Raw genomic sequence first — 20,022 nt, forward strand, 5'->3', positions numbered from 1 at the left:
ATTCCTATTGTACTAATTCTATCAAACCCCAACATACTCCACAACCTCCTTAGTGAAATCCACAACAATGCAAAAGATGTGGCCATCCACACCAGAGAAATAAAGTGGATGAAAAATGTATACAGCCCAGACTATGGCATGCTACAGAACAGGAAGCCCATCAAGTTAGTCTCTCAAAATGCATATTTTGGATAGACCTTGCAGATGGACAAGTAGGAAGCAACAGAATTTTATAGTAAATCAGACTGGATCACATTTTGGAAAGTACAATACTTACAATGATCCTAAATATTCTGTTGTTGTAAAAGTCCATCCCTTAAATCTATTATTTATCTCATGGTGTTGTGTGACTCTATTCACATCACTTAATTAATCTCAAACTCAGTTTCCTCATCTATAAAATATGGACAATAATAGCACCTACCTTACAATGTTACTATGAGGACCAAATGATATAACACACACAAAACCCTTTGCAAAACCTTAAGAACTTCATAAATTTGAGCTATTAACTCTCATATTGAAATGTCCATGTTTGTTCATGTAAACTCAAAATCAAATAAGATTTTTAAAATAAACAAAAAGGAGAGAGTGTAAAGACACAAACTTATCAACAGAGAAGGATACAAGTATATAAGAGAAGTAAGAGAAGATCTAGCAAGAAAAAGTCAAGTCAACAATCATTCATTAAGCACTTAATATGTGCCAGGCACTGTGCTAAGTGCTAGAGACAGAAATACAAACAAAATGAAAGGCAGTCTCAACCCTCAAGTAGCTTACATTCTAATGGGGAAAGATAGTACTTAAAGGGAGCTCCAAAGCAGGAGTAGACAAAGATACCTACACTGAATCAGGGAGGCAAAGTCTACCAAGTGAAGGATGGATCACTTATCTGGGACCTTCCTCAAAATGGAAGGTCTGGGTGGAACTCACCAATGGTGGAATGAGGGTACAAGGGTAGAAGAAAAATGGTAAAATACATTACAGAAAAAGGAAAGAGAAACAGAAGAAATAAAGAGAATGTAAAGGTATGATTATTGAGAGTACAATGTGTTGTGATATGTGCAGACATGAGTCTATGGGAAAGGAAAACAGAAAATATAGATATAAACTAAAAATTCTGTTTTTAGTTCTATTATAGATGTGATTTACACTAATAGTCTTCCTTTGAACAGTCTATATCTCTGCCATATTAGCAATGAGACTTGTCTATTCTGTATTGACAGGAGTAACACAACTTAAAATAGCAGGAACACAATTGCTAATTATATAAATCATAACGATGATAAAAAATTAATGTGTGGCTGACCAGTCCTCTCTTCTTCCTAGTGGGAAAACCAGAATGTATGATGTCATCCAGGAAACCATTGAGAATGATTTCCCAACCTTTGTCAGCAAGATCTTTGGTTATATAGCAAATCCAGGCCTCATCATACCTGCCATTCTACTCATGGCGTGAGTTGGATGTGGACCCTGTCTACTTGCATGCCAGTATCTTGTGATACTTCCCACCCTAGTCTTTTCTCTGCAACTTCTGGAAACATGGACTATTTTCTGGTCTCATATTCTTGCTTCCCAAGGTACTTTAGACAAATAAGTTTCCCTCTCAACTCCAAACTTCACAAAAAAAAGCCAAGAAGGCATTTGGCTTCCTCTTTGGCGATCCCCAAAGAATTTCTCACCAGAGAATAAGGAAGATATGAGAGAAGGGAGGTGAATTCAAAACAGTGGTGACCAAAATACTCCTGTTTTGGTGCCATGAAAATCCCTTCTCCCAAAGTCAACTCTTTTCTGGGTTGTGTGTGGCACCTCCCCCAGTAAAACTAGACTATAATGGAGATATGGACAGAAGGATGGAGGGTTTTAATTACCTCTACCTTTTTGTTCTTGGTCTGCACTTGGTCAGTAGTATCCCACTAAGTGGAAAAAATTAGGCCCTAATGAAACTATGCAACCATGTCTTGATCATTCCCAGCAATTTAAAAAAAAACAGAAGCTTTCCTGTGCTACATGGCACCCTCTACCCCCTATTCCTCTCTAACTCACACAGATTCCCCCCATATGCCAACTTCTTTCCTATATTTATGAAATGTAAATAGATGCTACATCAATTTAAGTAAAATATTATTGAGACAGTTACAATGACACCAGAAAAATGTAGATGGCTTCTTACCTGGGGATAATTGATTATCCACACAAGGGCACCCTTTCTTAATGTGAGTAATCAATAGTTGCCTATATTAGATTGGGCCTCCAAGACCTTGAACTTTAAGTATTTATGCTTAGTTTTGTTTGTTTTTATTTGTAGAGAAGTGTTCCTTCTTCCAGAGTTATTCTTATTGTGACCCACACTTACACATATGCTAAGGTAAACTGTCTCTGCCCTTTCACCATCCCAGAGACCCAAAGAGCATGTGAATACAGTTCCACACTTTCCTCAGTCTTCTTGCCACACTTCTGGCTATCCACAAACCTCCCTTTACTTCCCGAGTCTTCAGTGGTTTACTGCAGCTGATTTATTAAAAAGCACAATGTTTCCATCCTCTTTGAAATTCGCCTCCAGGATTTTTAGCAGAGTCTTTTAGAAAGCAGAAGAGTCAGTACCAAGGACAGCGCACCCCCCCCCCCCCCAAGGTAGAAATGATCTCAAAGATACAAAAGTGAAGCCAGATTGCACATGGTAGTTCCTACAAGTCACAACCTTTCTTGCCCCATGATTCACTTTCCAGTAATGCTTTAAAGATTGGGTGTCCAATGAGGTCATGACGGCAAAATGGCATTAGCCCGAGTCCAAAGAAAGATTAGATTTCGGAAATTACAACAAAGGGAAGAAATACATTGAACAGTACCTTAGCTGGACTAAAGAAAGGAAATTGTAGAGCGAGAAACAAATGTAGAGGGGGGAGAAGAAAGCCAGGGATGCAGGGATCCCAAACCAAAGTTCCCAGGAAGGGGCCGCCTGAAATGAGTTCGCAGACACAAGCATTCTTTAAGTCAAGGAGGCAAAGATTTATTACGCTTTACATAAATAAAGTGAGCAAGAGTCCTTAGGGAACCTGCAACCATACAGAGGTGCAGGGGGAGCCTTTACAGAAGCTAATAGGGGATGGGGGGGGGCATGTCAGTTAGGTGTTTGGGGGTGGGATTAGGGAGTGGTTTAGGGCGTGTTCAAGGAGTGGTTAGTTCTTAAAGGAACATGCACATTTAGTATCTACTGTGTAGGCATATTACCCAGAGTTCTCTAGGAAAGAGCCCACAGGGAGGTTACTACGGGTGTGGTCTTTACTGTGAAAAGTCACTAAGTTCACTGTCAGGGGCTAAAGGGAATAGTTTCTTATCTAATGTCTTGTTAGACAAAATACTAGGTCTAGGATACATGTTAGAAACGGCAGTGAATAGTAAATATGGTTGTGACTCAGTGTTCAGTCAATTATCAGCATCTAGAATTCAATCTATAGTTGTACATAGCTGATTGCAAAGGAAGAAGCAGAGATAAGTTGGGGCAGGCTGGGATAGAATGTTTTGGGAATGAGATGTGTTTATGAGAACTGGATGTATTTTGAACTTGGGGTTCAGGCACAGGCACCCAAGCAGAGGCTGTTAGGATTTAGGGTCCAAGCACAAACACCTCATCAAAACCACCTTTGTCTCAGAAAGAAAGCAGAAAAGACCACTAAGCAAGAGGGTCTCCTGTCACCATGGTCCCAGCTCTGTTCTCTAGTAACAATTTACCCAGAGATGTGACCATTAGGAAGTTGTATCCCAGGTTACAGCCTCCAGATGCCTTCCAACCTCGTTAGCACACCTTACACTAGCTTAAATGCTGGGAGATGACGGGGATTATTAAGCATATCCTTTGAAAAAGTTGTACATGCCAAGGGCCAGGGCTGCCTAGCAAAAAGAGGAGTTGGATACAAGCATTTAAGATTGGTGCTACCAATTACTCAAAGGGTTGAAAGTAGTTCAGTAGTTAAATTGCTCTGTAGCCTTGAAGAAGACACTTAACTCTTATTTATTTCAGTCTCTCCACCTGCAAAACAAACATAATATTTGCCTATCTTACCAGAGAGTTCTGAGAAAAATGGGATAAACCTAATCTTTAAGTTTGGGAAATAAAAATCTTGATCACACTGTATAACAACAGTGAATCTCCCAGAACATAGCAGATAATAGAAGACTGAATTCCAAATTGATGAGAGCACTGACAGCCTTGCCTTTGGGGAAAGTGTCCAGATTCAAACACAGCATAGATTAACACAATATTTAATGAAGTGCTTAAGTACTTGGGGGGGGGGAGGATGTTATTAACGACAACAAACTCCAAAAACAAATCCTGGAGAACTCAACAAAGGAACTAGATTGGAATTGAAGCATTATTACAGACCAAATTGTCATTCGCAATTGTCTGGACATAATGATGACCCACAAAAATTTAAGAACCATGTATTAATAGATGTCTTCATACTGAATTTCCATAGTTCCTCCAAAATACATGGAATGAAAAGCTTTCAAAGTATGGAGCCATAGTGGAAGAAATGGTAAGGCACATGTATAAAATCCACATTGTCTTCTTGGATAACGCAGTTGTCTCAAAGATGCCTGATATGAGTCTACAGAGATAAACTAGCATCCCAGCACTCTCATTCAATTACAAAAATTAATTATGCTAGCCATTTTATAAATGAAGAATAAATTAATGATAAAAGAAGAATAGAATTTGTGTATCACTTTAAGGTTTGCAAAATGTTTTACAAATATCTCTTTTGATCCTCACAACAAACCTAGGAGGTAGGTACTGTTATGGTTCCCATTTTACAGATCAGGACATTGAGGCAAACAGTGGTTAAGTGATTTGCCCAGGGTCACACACCTAATAAGTATCTGAGGTTGAATTTGAACTCAGGTCTTCCCAACTCTAGGTCTAGCACTCTATCCACAAGACCACTTGTCTCATGGCCACTTCTAACCAAATTTGCCACCCATTAAAAAAAAAGAGATGAATGAAATAACAATTATAATAATAATCCCTCACATTGATATAATGCAGTAACATTGGCAAAGTGCTTGACGAACATCTCATTTAAACTAAAAAGATATATATCCTTCTCTGTGGACAAACTGGGAGGCAATGGGGCCAGAAATAGCAAAGTCACTGGGGAAAGCCAAGCGGTACAGCAGATAGAGCACAACGCTTGAAGATGGGAAGATCTGAGTTCAAATCTTGCCTCTTACTAGTTTTATGACCTTAGACAAGTCAATTGTCATCTCGGCCTCAGTTTCTTCCTTTTAAAGTAGGAATTCCCAATGAGTCAAGAGTTACCTCATTTTACCTTAGTCATTTCCAAACTATTTACTGCCACGTTATTCTGGACTGGTCCTGATACAAGCCAGTCCGCTGATAGTTTGTGTTCAATATTGGAATGAAATGAGATACATGTAGGTTATTTGACTGTTATCCAAAGGAGACATTTAGCCATAGCAGGAAAAGAATCTTCACTAAGGGTAGGCATTGAGGATGCTGAGTTGATTCAGCTGAGTGAATCTCTCTTTCCTCTGAGTCAGCCATCTTAGTGCATCAGCCAAGTGCACCTGGAGCTCCTCATTTGTTTTTGTTTGCTTGTTTGGGAGTGATATCAATGCCTTGAGCCCCCCCCCCACCCCCCGACCCAATCCAGTCTCAGAAATGACTTCAATACCTTTTGAAGAAAAGCTAGCCTAACTTTCATGGGAGAGCGTTGCTCCAAGAGCTCTTGTCCTGCCCTTCCATTAAATAAAATGCCAGCTCCTGGGGGTAGGGACAATGTATTTGCCTTTCTCCACATTCCTAGCTCTTAACATAGTATCTAGCATACAAGCATTTAAGAAATGTTTATCAAATCAATGAATCAATGCATCTCCATGGCTCAAGAAGTTTTAGAGTGGGAATGGGAACACCACCCCCTTCATGCCTCCCACCCCCAACACACACTGTTTTTTTTCTATCTCAGGTCACTCTCAGCCAACCCTTACCACTCAGAATCATCAATATTCTTCTCCAATGTGGAAAGCATTTTAAAAATGCTTTAGGGAAATAAAAGTACCTCTTTCTCAGCAAAAGAGCAGAGTCTCCATTCCCCAGGCCTCTGCCCCCTGGATCCTTGGGAAACTGAGCAGTATTGAACTTTAACTGTGATTAATTCCAAAGGTAATTAAATCATGTTTTTCTCTTTTGCAGCCTGGCTATCTACTACTTGAATTCTGTTTCTAAAGGCCTTGCACGAGCCAATACACACTTGAGGAAGAAAATCCAGGCAGTGAGTAGAATAGGTGTTCCTTCCTGTAGAGTGTAGGGATGGATTCGTTCATTTTCTTTTCTTTTTGTTCTCTGGAGAGGGCAATTGGTGGTAAGTGACTTGCCCAAGGTCACACAGCTAGTGTCAAGTGTCTGAGGCTAGATTTGAACTCAGGTGCTCCTGACTCCAGGGCCAGTACTCTACTCACTGAGCCACCTAGATGCCCCAGGTTCATTCATTTTCAAATAGACTTACCCCACGAGCCCAGATATACAGGGTGTTCCCAGAGTCTGGACACATAGGCAAAAATGCATATTTTCAAGAAATGAAATGAATGAAATTTTCAACCACGTTTTATGATTTCCATCGTTTGTGATGCAAAGGTTGATGCGTTTTGCAAGATTCACATGAACTCGATGCAATAATTCCACATTGCCATCAATTTTCTTATGTGTCCAGACTTTAGGGACACCCTGTATTACTAATAATAATAATTTTAGCTAGAATTTATATAGTAATTTAAGGTTTGCAAATCATTTTACATTTTCATCTCACAACAAACCTGTTAGGTGAGAACTATCATTATCCCCATTTTACAGATGAAGAAACTGAGACTGAAAGAGATTAAGTGTCACGGTCACACATCTAATAAGCATCAAGGTGAAGATTTGAACTCAGGTCTTCCTGACTCCAAGTCCAATACTCTATCCATTGTAGCACCTAGAGATAAAGCAAAAAATTAACTGAAATTCTCACCTGAAACCAAATCTCAAGTTCAGCATCAAAAAAAAGAAATTAGCACTTACATTGTTCAATAGCATCCATTCATATATGGGGGCATTTGGGGGTTAATTATAATAATGGTAATGATTTATAACAAGCAGGAATATTAGCTCATGCCAAATTAGAGTGGAATTACAATGAATTCACAAACTATGCATGTGTGATAAATTTATAACCCCAGCAATTCAGCCTGACTAAAGTTAATCCTGTGAATAATATTGCAAGGAAAGCATGTTGTCATGATAACATGTTACTTAATCTCCAGAGGCTGACTCATCTGCTGGACCTCACACCAAGAAATAGCCCCCACCCCCACCCCATCCCCTCTTCCTCCCAACCCACTATCTGCCTTGTCTAACATTAATAACTGACATTTATATAGTAAATCAAGGTTGACAAAATGTTCCGCATATGTTATGCTGCTTTATTCCAGAATCATTTATCAAGTGCCTACTATGTGCAAGGTGCTAGAGATACAAAGAGAGGACAACATATGTGCATATTTGTATGTATCAGTATACACACACACATATATTTTTTCACATGTGTGTGTGTGAATGAATCCGTCTTTGCTCAGTATCTCTAGTACCTTGGACATTTCCTTGGAAGAAACAAATGCACACACTCACTGACACGTACATATGTAAATTATTTGAAGGAAATGGCATATATATATACATACATACATAAATACATACACACATATATGTGCATACATACACACACATACATACACACATATACAAATATAATCTCCCAAAGGAATTGAACTACACTTTTATCTTTTACAGATAATACATAGATATATTTTATATATGTATATATTTATATATTTCATTCATATTCATTTCCCTCAAGGAGTTTATATACATATGTGTATTTGTTTATGTAATATCAATTCTTCTCCACACTTCTAACCAAAACTTCTTTCAGTTCACAAAGTAGTTTTCTGCCCTCCCTTTTTTAAGCAGTATATAATAGCTATCCATAGCATCAATAACTGAGAGTATTTCAGATAAGCTATTAAAGAAATAAAACTGCTCTTAGGGATCTCACCATTCCCTCCCCACCCTCAATCACCTGCGCCCCATCCCCCCATTTGCGTCACAAAGGCAGTTATGGTGACACAGTAGATAGAGTCCTGGACCTGAAAGCAGAAAGATCTAGTTCAAATCTTCTCTGAGCAAGTCATTTAACCTCTTTTTGACTCAGTTTCCCACAACTATAAAAAGAGGGTAATGTTAACATCCAACTCCCAGGGTTGCTGTAAAGTAAATAACATAATATTTGTAAAGCAATGTGTAAACATTAAAGTACCGTCAAGGTACTAGCTGTTTGTCACTGTTGTTGTTGGTATTGTTTGTTATTGCTGCTGTTGTCACTGTTCTTGTTGCTGTTGCTGTTCTTGTTGCTGTTGCTGTTGTTGCTGCTGCTGTTGTTACTGTTGTTGCTGTTGCTGTTGTGGTTGCTGTTGTTGCTGTTGCTGTTGTTACTGTTGTTGCTGTTGTTGCTGTTGTTGGTGTTGTTGCTGTCATTGCTGTTGTGGTTGCTGTTGTTGTTACTGTTGCTGCTGTTGCTGTTCTTGTTGCTGTTGTTGCTGTTGTGGTTGCTGTTGTTGTTACTGTTGTTGTTACTGTTGTTGCTGTTGCTGTTGTTGTTGCTGTTGCTGTTGTAGTTAGTGTTGTTGCTGTTGCTGTTCTTGCTGCTGTTGCTGTTGTTGTTGCTACTGTTGTGGCTGTTGTTCTTGTTGCTGTTGTAGTTAGTGTTGTTGCTGTTGTTGTTGTTGTTACTGTTGCTGTTCTTGCTGTTGTGGCTGTTGCTGCTGTTACTGTTGTTACTGTTGTTGCTGTTGCTGTTCTTGTTGCTGTTGTTGCTGTTGTGGTTGCTGTTGTTGTTACTGTTGTGGCTGTTGCTGCTGTTGCTGTTGTTGCTGTTGTCATTGTTGCTACTGTTGTTGCTGCTGTTGTTACTGTTGTTGCTGTTGCTGTTGTTGCTGTGGTGGTTACTGTTGTTGCTGTTGCTGTTGTTGCTGTGGTAGTTATTGCTGTTGCTGTTGCTGCTGTTGTGGTTGCTGTTGTTGTTACTGTTGTTGTTACTGTTGTTGCTGTTGCTGTTGTTGTTGCTGTTGCTGTTGTAGTTAGTGTTGTTGCTGTTGCTGTTCTTGCTGCTGTTGCTGTTGTTGTTGCTACTGTTGTGGCTGTTGTTCTTGTTGCTGTTGCAGTTAGTGTTGTTGCTGTTGTTGTTGTTACTGTTGCTGTTCTTGCTGTTGTGGCTGTTGCTGCTGTTACTGTTGTTACTGTTGTTGCTGTTGCTGTTCTTGTTGCTGTTGTTGCTGTTGTGGTTGCTGTTGTTGTTACTGTTGTGGCTGTTGCTGCTGTTGCTGTTGTTGCTGTTGTCGTTGTTGCTACTGTTGTTGCTGCTGTTGTTACTGTTGTTGCTGTTGCTGTTGTTGCTGTGGTAGTTATGCTGTTGCTGTTGCTGCTGTTGCTACTGTTGTGGTTGCTGTTGTTGTTACTGTTGTTGTTACTGTTGTGGCTGTTGCTGTTCTTGTTGCTGTTGTAGTTACTGTTGTTGCTGTTGCGGGTGTTGTTACTGTTGTTGTTACTGTTGTGGCTGTTGCTGTTCTTGTTGCTGTTGTAGTTACTGTTGTTCCTGTTGCTGCTGTTGCTGTTGTTGCTACTGTTGTTGTTGCTGTTGTTGTTACTGTTGTTGTTACTGTTGTGGCTGTTGCTGTTCTTGTTGCTGTTGTAGTTACTGTTGTTGCTGTTGCTGGTGTTGTTACTGTTGTTGTTACTGTTGTGGCTGTTGCTGTTCTTGTTGCTGTTGTAGTTACTGTTGTTGCTGTTGCTGCTGTTGCTGTTGTTGCTACTGTTGTTGTTGCTGTTGTTGTTACTGTTGTTGTTACTGTTGTGGCTGTTGCTGTTCTTGTTGCTGTTGTAGTTACTGTTGTTGCTGTTGCTGGTGTTGTTACTGTTGTTGTTACTGTTGTGGCTGTTGCTGTTGTTGTTACTATTGTTGCTGTTGTTGCTGTTGCTGCTGTTGCTACTGTTGTTGTTACTGTTGCTGCTGTTGTCGCTGTTGCTACTGTTGTTGTTGCTGTTGTCATTCCCGTAGCTCCGAGAAGCTGAGAAGACAAGCAAAAGCATCAAAGCCAGCGCTGCCATGAAAACCTTCACAAACAGCTTCAAGAACATGAACCAGCTCCAAACCAGTGATGAAGGTAAACAATGCTCGAACCCCATGCTCCTCTTCAATCCCGAATCCATTCGGACCAGGAGTGGATGGAGAGTGGAGACACCTGTCTGTTTGCTGATGTCTCTGGGAGTTACTGGGTGGGGCTAGGGAAGTGCTATATTGTTCCAAGGGGGATGGTTAAGATGTAGAAAGAGCGTAACTACTTAAGCTTTTAGCTGTTCGTTCAACACCTCACAAGAGGTGTTTATTCTTATCTTTGAGTTACCACACCAAAATGCAGGTTCTCCTGATGCCCTGAAATTTGAGTATCGACAACTAGGTCCTGATTAGTGCGAATAATTAATTCCATGAAGTAGCCGAGTGTATTCAAACTATTCAAGTTTATAATCGTGAAAAGTATGGTCAGCAATTCCAACCCACCGGACATATGCCATACAGATTCTAATAATGCACCCACTTATTCACACTAATTAGGACCCAGCTGTATCAGGGAAAAGAGTGGCAGATCTAGAGTCAATACTGTCTCTTACACATGAGAATTTACGTGAGCAGGGGCAAGTTACTCAGCTTTTTGGAGGCTGTTTCCCTGTCTCTAAAATGTGGATAATAAGCCCAGTAGTTCTTCCTCCATGGGTTGTCTTGAGGTCGCAAGGATATGATATTCATTAACTGCTTTGTAGATTGTAAAACCCTATAGAAATGCCAGCTATTATTATGACTCCTCCAAGATTCCCTCCTGTTCCACATCCCTCTCTCCTCTCATGTTCTCAACTACCCATACATTTCAATGCAGACAACCTGATTAATTTATTCCCTTTAACCAACAGAGCACTCTAGACCCTGCTGACAGAAGAAAGCATTCACAGATGCCTTTACAGCTCCCTTCAAATGCACTGTGCAGAGCCAGCCCCTTGTGTGCTGGTTTCAGGGAAATCAGCTCAAGAGTTTCCAGGGATCTCTAAAAATGATTCCTCCATTCCATAGGAACAGAGGAGGACTGTAGGGCCTGGGGCAATAGGGCAGCTGAAGTGAGGCTTTGGCAGGCTTCCCTAGGAGGGGTTTCCTTTGTTTTCATGTTAAAGGAAGAGAAGTGGATGAAGACCAGGTGCTTTTTTTCCCACTTTTCTTTCTCCTTTGAAAAAGTAATCGTTCAACTCAACAAACATTTATGAACTGCCTACTACACACCAGGCATAGCACTTTGGACCACAAAGACAAAAAGGAAGAGAGTTGTTACTCTCCAGGAGCTGACGATCTACTGAGCAAATATAACACACACATAGATAAGCAAATACTAGGTCATACGAGGAGGGAAAAAGTACTAACAACTTGGGGGGAATCAGGAAAAATTTTATGAAGAAGGTGGCCCCTAAGCTGAGTTTAGCCTTGAAGAAAAATAAGAAGTGTGAGAGGTGAAAATGATGAAAGAGTGCATTACAGGTATGATGGATGGTTTGTGTAAATTCAGGGAAGTGGGAAATGGAATGTTCAATTCGAGGAACCAGTAGGCTCCTAGTTTGGCTAAAGCATAGTAGGCTACAAGCTCAGGCTGGAAAGGTAGTGAGCTTAAACCTGCATATTTAGGGACTGCCTTTGTTTGCTCCATGAGAACAACCTTCTAGAGGAAGCACTTGGGAAGGAGAAATGGAACCTTTTCATCCACCATTCATACTTTAATGGGGGGAGGAGGAGGAGCCTGGAAATTTACAGGATCAAAACACGGCTTGGTAGTAGATTATCATTACAATCCATGAAAGATTGCCAACCTGACACTAATTCTCAATTGATAAGACAACATCTGCTGTGGTAATTGAAACTCATGAGGACATCTCTGATCATCCCATGGCATCACAGGGCTCTCCACCACCTCCAAACACCAACCAGCCATGCTAGCCCTGATGGGCAGCCAGCTCTGTTGGAAACTATGTACCAACTGTTTAATAATTCTTAGGCAGATTAAGAATGAATATGAAGGAAAATAGCCCAACTTCGTGAAAATCAATAGAGTGGTTATTGGAGGGACCCAGAATAGAGAAGAGGTAGGCAACATTACTCTGAAATTACTCCCTTCTCCTGCCACCTTAGAACAAATGACCCCACTGCTACTTATCTAGAGCTAATTAAAATGTGCCAGCTGGGAAGAAATAGAGGTTAATAGAAATAAAGAGTTCCATTCATTTTGGTAGCTGTAGTAAACCCTGTAAGAGAGAGCAGGCTGATTTTTTTTAAGTGTGGACTACTACCTTCTTTATACAGATAAATCAGGGTGTCTTCCAGCTCTGCTTCCCCAGAAATTATCCTAATTTCTAAACATAGAGCCTCAAGGCTGGGAGATGTTTACCTAAAACGCTAAATGTTAGCATAATTCCAAGAAAATATGATAAGCAACTATGCCATTCATTTCATGGTACTATGGCTTTAACCATGCCTACTCCCAAAGCCTCTTTAAAACCACACACTTCAAAACAAAGAAAAAAAAACTGCTCAGTGGAGATGGGTTTTTCCAGTACATGGACACTTGGATAAAAAGCTCGTCCTAATTTTCCAACGACCATCCTTATGTTGAAATCAGAGTTGGCTCTTTGCATATAGCCTCTGAACAAAGTACAGATGAAAAGGGAGGTCAGAGTCTTAGGAAGCTGATTGGCTAATTCCACCTATCTCATTTGTATCATATATGAAACAAACACACTGCAATAATTTATTTCCTCTTACTTTACTTACTGGCCATGGCAACCCAGGGAAGAAAGAAAAATACAAAATAGTGTTCAGTCCTGGAGTATTGACAAAGAGCAAAAGCAGGAGACAGTGCCAAGAATCAACAATTTTTAGACTGTGATTAACTTACTGTTGGTACTTTCAATGTCACATCTTTATCCAGTGACCAATCCATCAATCAACAATCTTTATTAAGAATTTATTATGTGCTGGGAACTGGGGATACAAAGACAAAACAAAAATAGGCCCTGTCCTCAAGAAGCTTACATTTTAATAGGGGAAATGGCATGTACATAAATAGATACATAGAGAGATCAGACAGAAGGTAACCTTCGGCGGGGATCAGCAGCTGGGGGTACTAGGAAGGACTTCTTATAAAAGGCGACCAAAGCACAGACATAATAATTTAAAAAATGAAGCATATTAGTCTCGACAATTTAGCTACAGACAAGACAAAAAGAACATGCACCTAAATGTAAAAAGGACTCATAGGTTCTCCCTAAAGAAGCAAATAAAGGAGTTGGTGGAGTCGTTTTCACCATGTTCCCAAAGACAACAGACATATTTCACAGAATCTTGACAGAATCCTGCTGCAGTGCTTGATAAGCATTTGCACAAAGATCATCATAAAGATAACTGCGGCTTTTGTGATAACACCTATTACAAGGAATAAAGAAATAGAGCAGTTCAATAAAGAAGTCAATATACTCCTCAAAGTTAATCAATCTATACTCAATGGTTCTAAAGATGGGCAGAAGGGAGGGAAATGAAAAATGCGGTGAATAATATGGTTCAGGAATAAAAAATGAAAGGTCCACAGATCTTCTCTATGTACACAATTGGAGCTGCCTAGGTGGCAGGCACCAACTGACATAATAAAAATGAAATTAATTGTAATCTAACACACAAAAGCTGGTTACCAATGTAAGAGTCATTTCTGAATCAGCTATTGTGTGTAGTCAGACTACCAACTTATTAGAGCAAGGATCAAAATCAATACCAAATTAGAAGAAGAATGAGAAAGAGAGACATGATTAAAAGTTCAATCTGACTAATTTAAACAAGCCTGTTAATGCTTATTTAAGTGTATTTAAACTATTTTTAAATACTGAAAAATGGGAAATGTATAAAAGAACAGAAGTCAACATAGAAAATTATTATTTTCTAAGAAAGCTTAATCTATGTTAATCACCACAACAAGCCAAAAATAGCATAGAAACTCTGTCAACAGACACTTAATTTCCTTGCCAAACAGAGAACTATGACAAGCAAGGGCAACACCAGCTTAAGATATAAACTCATTTGTAAAATCTTAAGAAGGAAAATTTTGGAATATTATGAATAGTATATGAGGCAATAGTCTCATAAAATAGTGAACAGTAGTGGAGGGAAAAATAAATGTACACAAAGCTTGGTGTGGGATCCAATTAGCCTCAGAAAATTCCCAAGAGCATTTAAGGATAAGCCTGGAAGGACAACAGATGAAAAAATGTAAAAGATTCATCAAGATTTCTATAACAAATTATTCTTTTTCCATCAATGACAGCAGAACCACCACATTCAGTCTCTTCACATAATGGTTCGTGCTATTTACTCTAAGTAGAAGTAGACATAGCATTAAAGTAACCAAAGATGAGAAAAGCAATTATAGTAGAACAGCTATACACTGGGGGGATCCATACTAGAGGCAACATAAATTTGAGGGTATTGACAGATTGGTTCTCCAGGTAGTCAAAAGAAGAAAAGATTCTGAGTGATTGAGAGGAAAAAAATCACACTGTAATGGAAAGAGCACTTGATTTAGAGTCAGAGGACCTCAGTTTAAAATCTAGTTCTGCCACTTAAAATATGGGCAAGACATTTAGTTACTTCAAATCTCAGTTCCTTATCTGTAAGCAATCAACAATTATTTATTAAGCATCTACTCCATGCTGGGCACTACACTAAGCACTGGAGACACAAAGAAAGGCAAAAGACAGTCACTGCCCTCAAGGAGCTCACAGTCTAATGGAGGGACACAATGTGCAAATAATTATGTACAAACAAAATATGCACAAGACAAAGAGAAGATCACAACGGAGAGAAGGCACTAAAAATATGGGGGATTAGGAACGGCTTCCTGTAGGAAGTAGGGTTTTAATTAAGACTTAGCTGTGGAATGAAGGAGTTGGACTACTTGGCCTCTCGGGGCCCCTTCCAATTCCGTATCTGTGACCCTATGATTCTCTTTTTTGTTTGTTTGTTTGTTTGACCCCATAATTTTCTATAGCAGGCCACATCTTGTTCCAGAATTGACTGAAAGGGGCAAAATATATAAGATTCACTGTGTTTGCTATTTATTGACTATTAAAAATGTACTTGATGTGATAAAGCAAAATGCTGCCTCAGGCAAAAATGATTTCTTTCAACAAGGTGCGTCCTGGACCATATGTTAAAATCATAAGATTCTTTGAAAGACGTAACAACAAAGATGTTTGCTTGACAAACCTCTGATCATTAATATCAATCAAGGCATAGGACAAGAAGAATGTTCACCGAAGATGTTTGCCTCTGTCTTGGAGGATATCTAGCACAGAATCCAAATTAAACAATTATTCCCTATAGATAGCAAAATCATCTTAATGCTCCTTTTTGCTGATAACATTGTGCTGATGGTATTAAGCTCTAGAACACTCTTAAATGAGATCCATAATGACTCAGAAATAGAGTCTGACTACCCTCACAGGAAAAACTAAGTAAATGTGAAGTGCCAATTTTCCAGATTTTAATATGTAGTTGGATGGATAACCCATAGAGCTGGGTCTATCTGCGCATAGCTCTCAGGCATTGCAGAAGGACAGTGAACTGAGGTCATAATTAAAGAAAAGGAGAAGAGCAGGCTAGATTATATGTGAAAATTGCTTTTAATAAGCCCCAAGCTTTTTCCTGAAACAAAGGTCCATTTCTTTGGGTCAATAATTTTCTATCAAATGAGATAATGTACTTAAAACATTTGGCAAACTTGAAAGAATTATGGAATGTCAATTTTTAATTTTTATGGTAGATATGTAGGCCATAGCATATTTACCAACAAAGAAATGGGCAGAAGAAGTGGCATCAAGCATGTGGATCATAGGACCAGAGAGGACTCAAGAACCAGGAGATGAACCAGTCCTATAATGAGAGCGTGTGATAAGCAATAGACAGAACGTAGAATTCCCTGGTATTTCTATAATGTCAAGAGATACAGGGGGAAACCTAGAGCAGTTGGGATTGACTCCACTGTGGAGGATTTATGGGAAGGCATGGATAAAGATAAAAAGGCCTGAATGGGAGTTGAAAATGTATGTAGCATTCAAATGTATGTAGAAAAAATATATGTGTAAATGTATCCGGGGAAGTGTGTTGAGCTTTCTTTTAATTTTTTGGACAAATACTAAAACTTAAAAACATAATAAGAAAAGAAAAAGAAATATTATAAACTTAAATATAAAATTAAAAATTAAAAAAAACACGCCATGTGCACAGCAGAACATAGGAGAGGATTTAGAATATATAGCAATAACTTACCATTTCAAGAAAGCCTAAGTATTAAATACTGTACATTATGTTGAAAGCTGTCCATCTTTTCTTTGCTTCCTTGTAGGTTTTCTTTTGTTCTCTGCTGTACACTTTTTACTTTGGTTTTTTGTTTTGTTATTTTTTCCCCTCCCCCCACCACCACCCAAGGCTACAATTGAGGATGGATATATTTATATATAGGTATTGATATATACATTCACATATACATATATGTATATGTGCATATATATACATACATATTTATACATATGCTCTTCCTAAGAGATTCTACTCCTAATCTGGTTTTTATGTTTGTGCATATCTTTTTTCCTATCTCTCCTAACTCCTCTACTTTATTTCTACCTTCTACCTTGCCCTCCTATTACTTAACCTACCCCCTCTCCAGCCATCCCTCCTTTATCCCCCCATTCCCCTAAATCTAAACACCCTTTTATATACCCCTTTGCCTTATTTTGTTCCCCTCCCCTCTAAAATTCCCTCCCTTATCCTCCCATTAGCCTAAATCTAAATACCCTTCTATATCCCCCTTTTAACCTATTCCCTCACCCTCCCCTCTAAAGATCCCTCCTTTATCCTCTCCCCCCTCCCTATCCCCTTACTTTTATTTCTTTTTTAAATTTAGAAGACTTTTATACTCTTGTAAATGTGCATGTATTTTCCCCTCTTAAACTCATTCCCAATGAAAGTAGGTTTCCAGAACTAACAGCCCCCTCCCCCATCTAATTCTTCTGTATCGGTTCTTCCTCTTGCACCTCACTTGTATAAGCTAATTACTCTTTTAGCTGCTCTTGAATGGTTTTACTTTTTTTAAAGTCATATACTCAGGTCTACCCCGATCTTTCTAATAAGCTACCTCATTACTAGTAACAATCTTAGACATAGGTTTTAGATTTTCCATACATGAAAGGTAAACATTCTATCCTTATTTGGTCCCTTGTAATTGGTCATTGGTATGTACCTTACATTTCTCTTGGCTCTTCTATGTCAAATCTTCTATTGAGTTCAGGGTTTTGTTTCGTTTTTTAACAGTGTCCTGAAAGTCTGACAGTTGATCAAATGTCCTTTTTTGCCATTCAGAGTCATGCTGGGTATGATATTTTTGGCTGGAGGCCCAGTTCTTTTGCTCTTTGATATATAGTGTTCCAAGACCTGCGATCTTCTAATGTCATCAATGCTAGGTCTTGTGTGATTCTAATTGTGGTACCATCATATGTAAATTGCTTTTTCCTCGTTGCTCATAATATTTCATTATATTTTTATTATTTGTTATTTATTTATTATTTTATTATATTATTATATCAAATATATAATATTTGATCTGTGGGTTTCAGAATTTAACTATAATATTTCTGTGAGTTTTCCTTATAGAATCTCTTCTGGGTGGTGATTGGTGCATGTTTTCTATTTCTACATTCCCCCCTTGTTCTAATGTTTCAGGACAATTTTCTTTAATTATTTCTTTATTATTGTATCAAGATTCTTTTTTTGATCAGAACCTTCAGGTAGCCCGATTATTCTTGTGTTTTCTCTTCTTGATCTGTTCGCGAGGTCTGTTGTTTTTCTTATGAGATGTTTCACATTCTCTTCTTTTTTCACTCTTTATGTTTTGTTTTTTTATCTCTTCTTTGCTGGCTTCCTCTTTCCCAATTCTGATTTTCAAGGAGTCATTTTCTTCCTTAAAATTCTGGATCTCCTTTAATAATTGGTTGACTTTCTTGTCACAATCTTCTTGTTTTTATTGTATTATTCTTATTTTTCTTCTTAACTTTTCCTCCATCTCTCTCACTTGATTTTTAAAGTCTTTTTTAAAGTTCTTCAATGAATTCTTTTTGGACAAGTGACCATTTGGGGTAGAAAGAGGGCTTCTTTGCTTCAGTATCCTCCTATGAAGATGAGCCTCCATCTTCTCTATTCCCATAGTATCTCTCTGTGCTCGGATTCTTACTCCTTTGCCTGTGCATTTTTTGTAATAATTTAGTTTTTATAAGTACCTCTGGTCCTGGGCATGGGGAATGGTGCCTCTGATCTTCTTGAGTTCTCCTCTCTGACCTTGAATTCAAACCAAGATCTCCAGCCTCCTGTAAGTGCCCACAGTCAATGGCATCCTTGCCCCACTGCTTCTGCACTCACCCCACACATGCTGGTTCCTTCTCTCCCCCACCACCCTCCACAGCACAGCTGGGTCTGGTGTTCCTTGTCAGCGGAGGTTCCCCAGACCTTCCCCAGGTCAGATGCCCAACTCCCCTCACTGTCCTGGGAGTAAAAGCTCCTGTGGCTGGGGCAGAGGCAGCCTCCCAACCCAGCTAACCACAGGGCTGCCCCTTGTTGTTTAAGCAGCTTGCTGCAAGTTGCTAAGGTGGACCCTAGCCTGGAGGTGTTCACTCTTCACAGGGAGGAAAACTCATCCAGAGATTTTTCTTCAGGTCTTCTCTGATTGTCCCAAGAGGACTCCTATTCTGCCCCTACTCTTATTTGTTTTCACTGCTCTATGTTCACCCAGAGGTGCTATTTTATCTCTTTTGTGGAGGAAAATCTTGAGAGTTTGAAATTTTCCGACCCATTTTTCCAGAATCCTCTCCAGCGTTGAACAACTTCACCAGTGTGTTATTTTAGTGTGAGGATGCAGTGAAAATGAAAAAAAAAGGGAGGGAGAAATAATAAACTGATTCTTGTTAATTAATCCTTTTATTTATTCTCCTCTCTCCCATTAATTTTTTTTGTCTCAAGGAAACAAATCAGAATCTGATAATCAAAACCACCCTAAGAAGAAAGAGGAGGGGGACGCCAAGAATATCAGCTCTGGCAGAGGAATGATGCTACCAGCTAGCCTGCGCCTGGCAGTAACCAGACCCCCTGGTCCAAAGTCTGGAGGACCCTCACCTGGAAAGCTCCAGCCCCACCTCCAGCCACCGGGGTCACCGCCTGGAAGGGGAAAGGGAAACCCAGGACGGTGACCCAGAGGGAGAGCTTGAGTTTGAATCACTCCTACCTGTCTTCCTATCACTGCCCCCATCCTCCCCCCAAGTATAATCCTCCCATTAGACTGAGCACTTCCCATTTTCTTATAAGGGTTTGTTTTATTATTCTCCAGGCCAGGTTGTAGCAAAGTATGAAATGTGGAGGGACAATGATTCAGCTTCATTTTAAAACAGAGCCATGAGGCCTTCCCTCCCATGACTACCTCTTACCTCTGGCCCCTTCCATGTGTCTGCTTCTTAGCTCTTTTAGGTTCAGTTGGTCTAGGTTTATAGTGAATGTTCATACTTCTAGGATGTCTGGAGATTCCCATCCCTGGGAAATGGGAGCAGGACTTGGGACTGGCAATTCTTGCCTTTCTTGGTGTGTGTGCCCATGGAGGGGACAAACTTCTGCTATCTGAAACACACCTACTGTGACCAAAGGTAGAGAAAAAGGAGTCCAAAGGTGCCTTCATGAGCACAGATAACAGCCCACCCTATCTCCTCCATCAATCAACCAATTAATTAGTCAGCAT

At 39.5% G+C, this 20,022-nt stretch overlaps 1 protein-coding gene across 1 annotated transcript in view; it reads left to right on the forward strand.

Annotated features, from left to right (window-relative positions):
* The window catches only part of TMC2 (transmembrane channel like 2), a 78,465-nt gene extending 58,982 nt beyond the window's left edge, over positions 1–19,483 (forward strand). The window contains exons 17-20 of the mRNA XM_036760508.1: positions 1,330–1,455; positions 6,215–6,293; positions 10,170–10,275; positions 19,257–19,483. Of these exons, the coding sequence (XP_036616403.1) occupies positions 1,330–1,455; positions 6,215–6,293; positions 10,170–10,275; positions 19,257–19,483 (538 nt within the window). The remainder of the gene's footprint in view (positions 1–1,329; positions 1,456–6,214; positions 6,294–10,169; positions 10,276–19,256) is intronic.
* Positions 19,484–20,022: the final 539 nt, after the last annotated feature.

The sequence above is a fragment of the Trichosurus vulpecula genome, chromosome 5, assembly GCF_011100635.1.
Source record: "Trichosurus vulpecula isolate mTriVul1 chromosome 5, mTriVul1.pri, whole genome shotgun sequence".
NCBI classification, from domain to species: Eukaryota; Metazoa; Chordata; class Mammalia; order Diprotodontia; family Phalangeridae; genus Trichosurus; species Trichosurus vulpecula.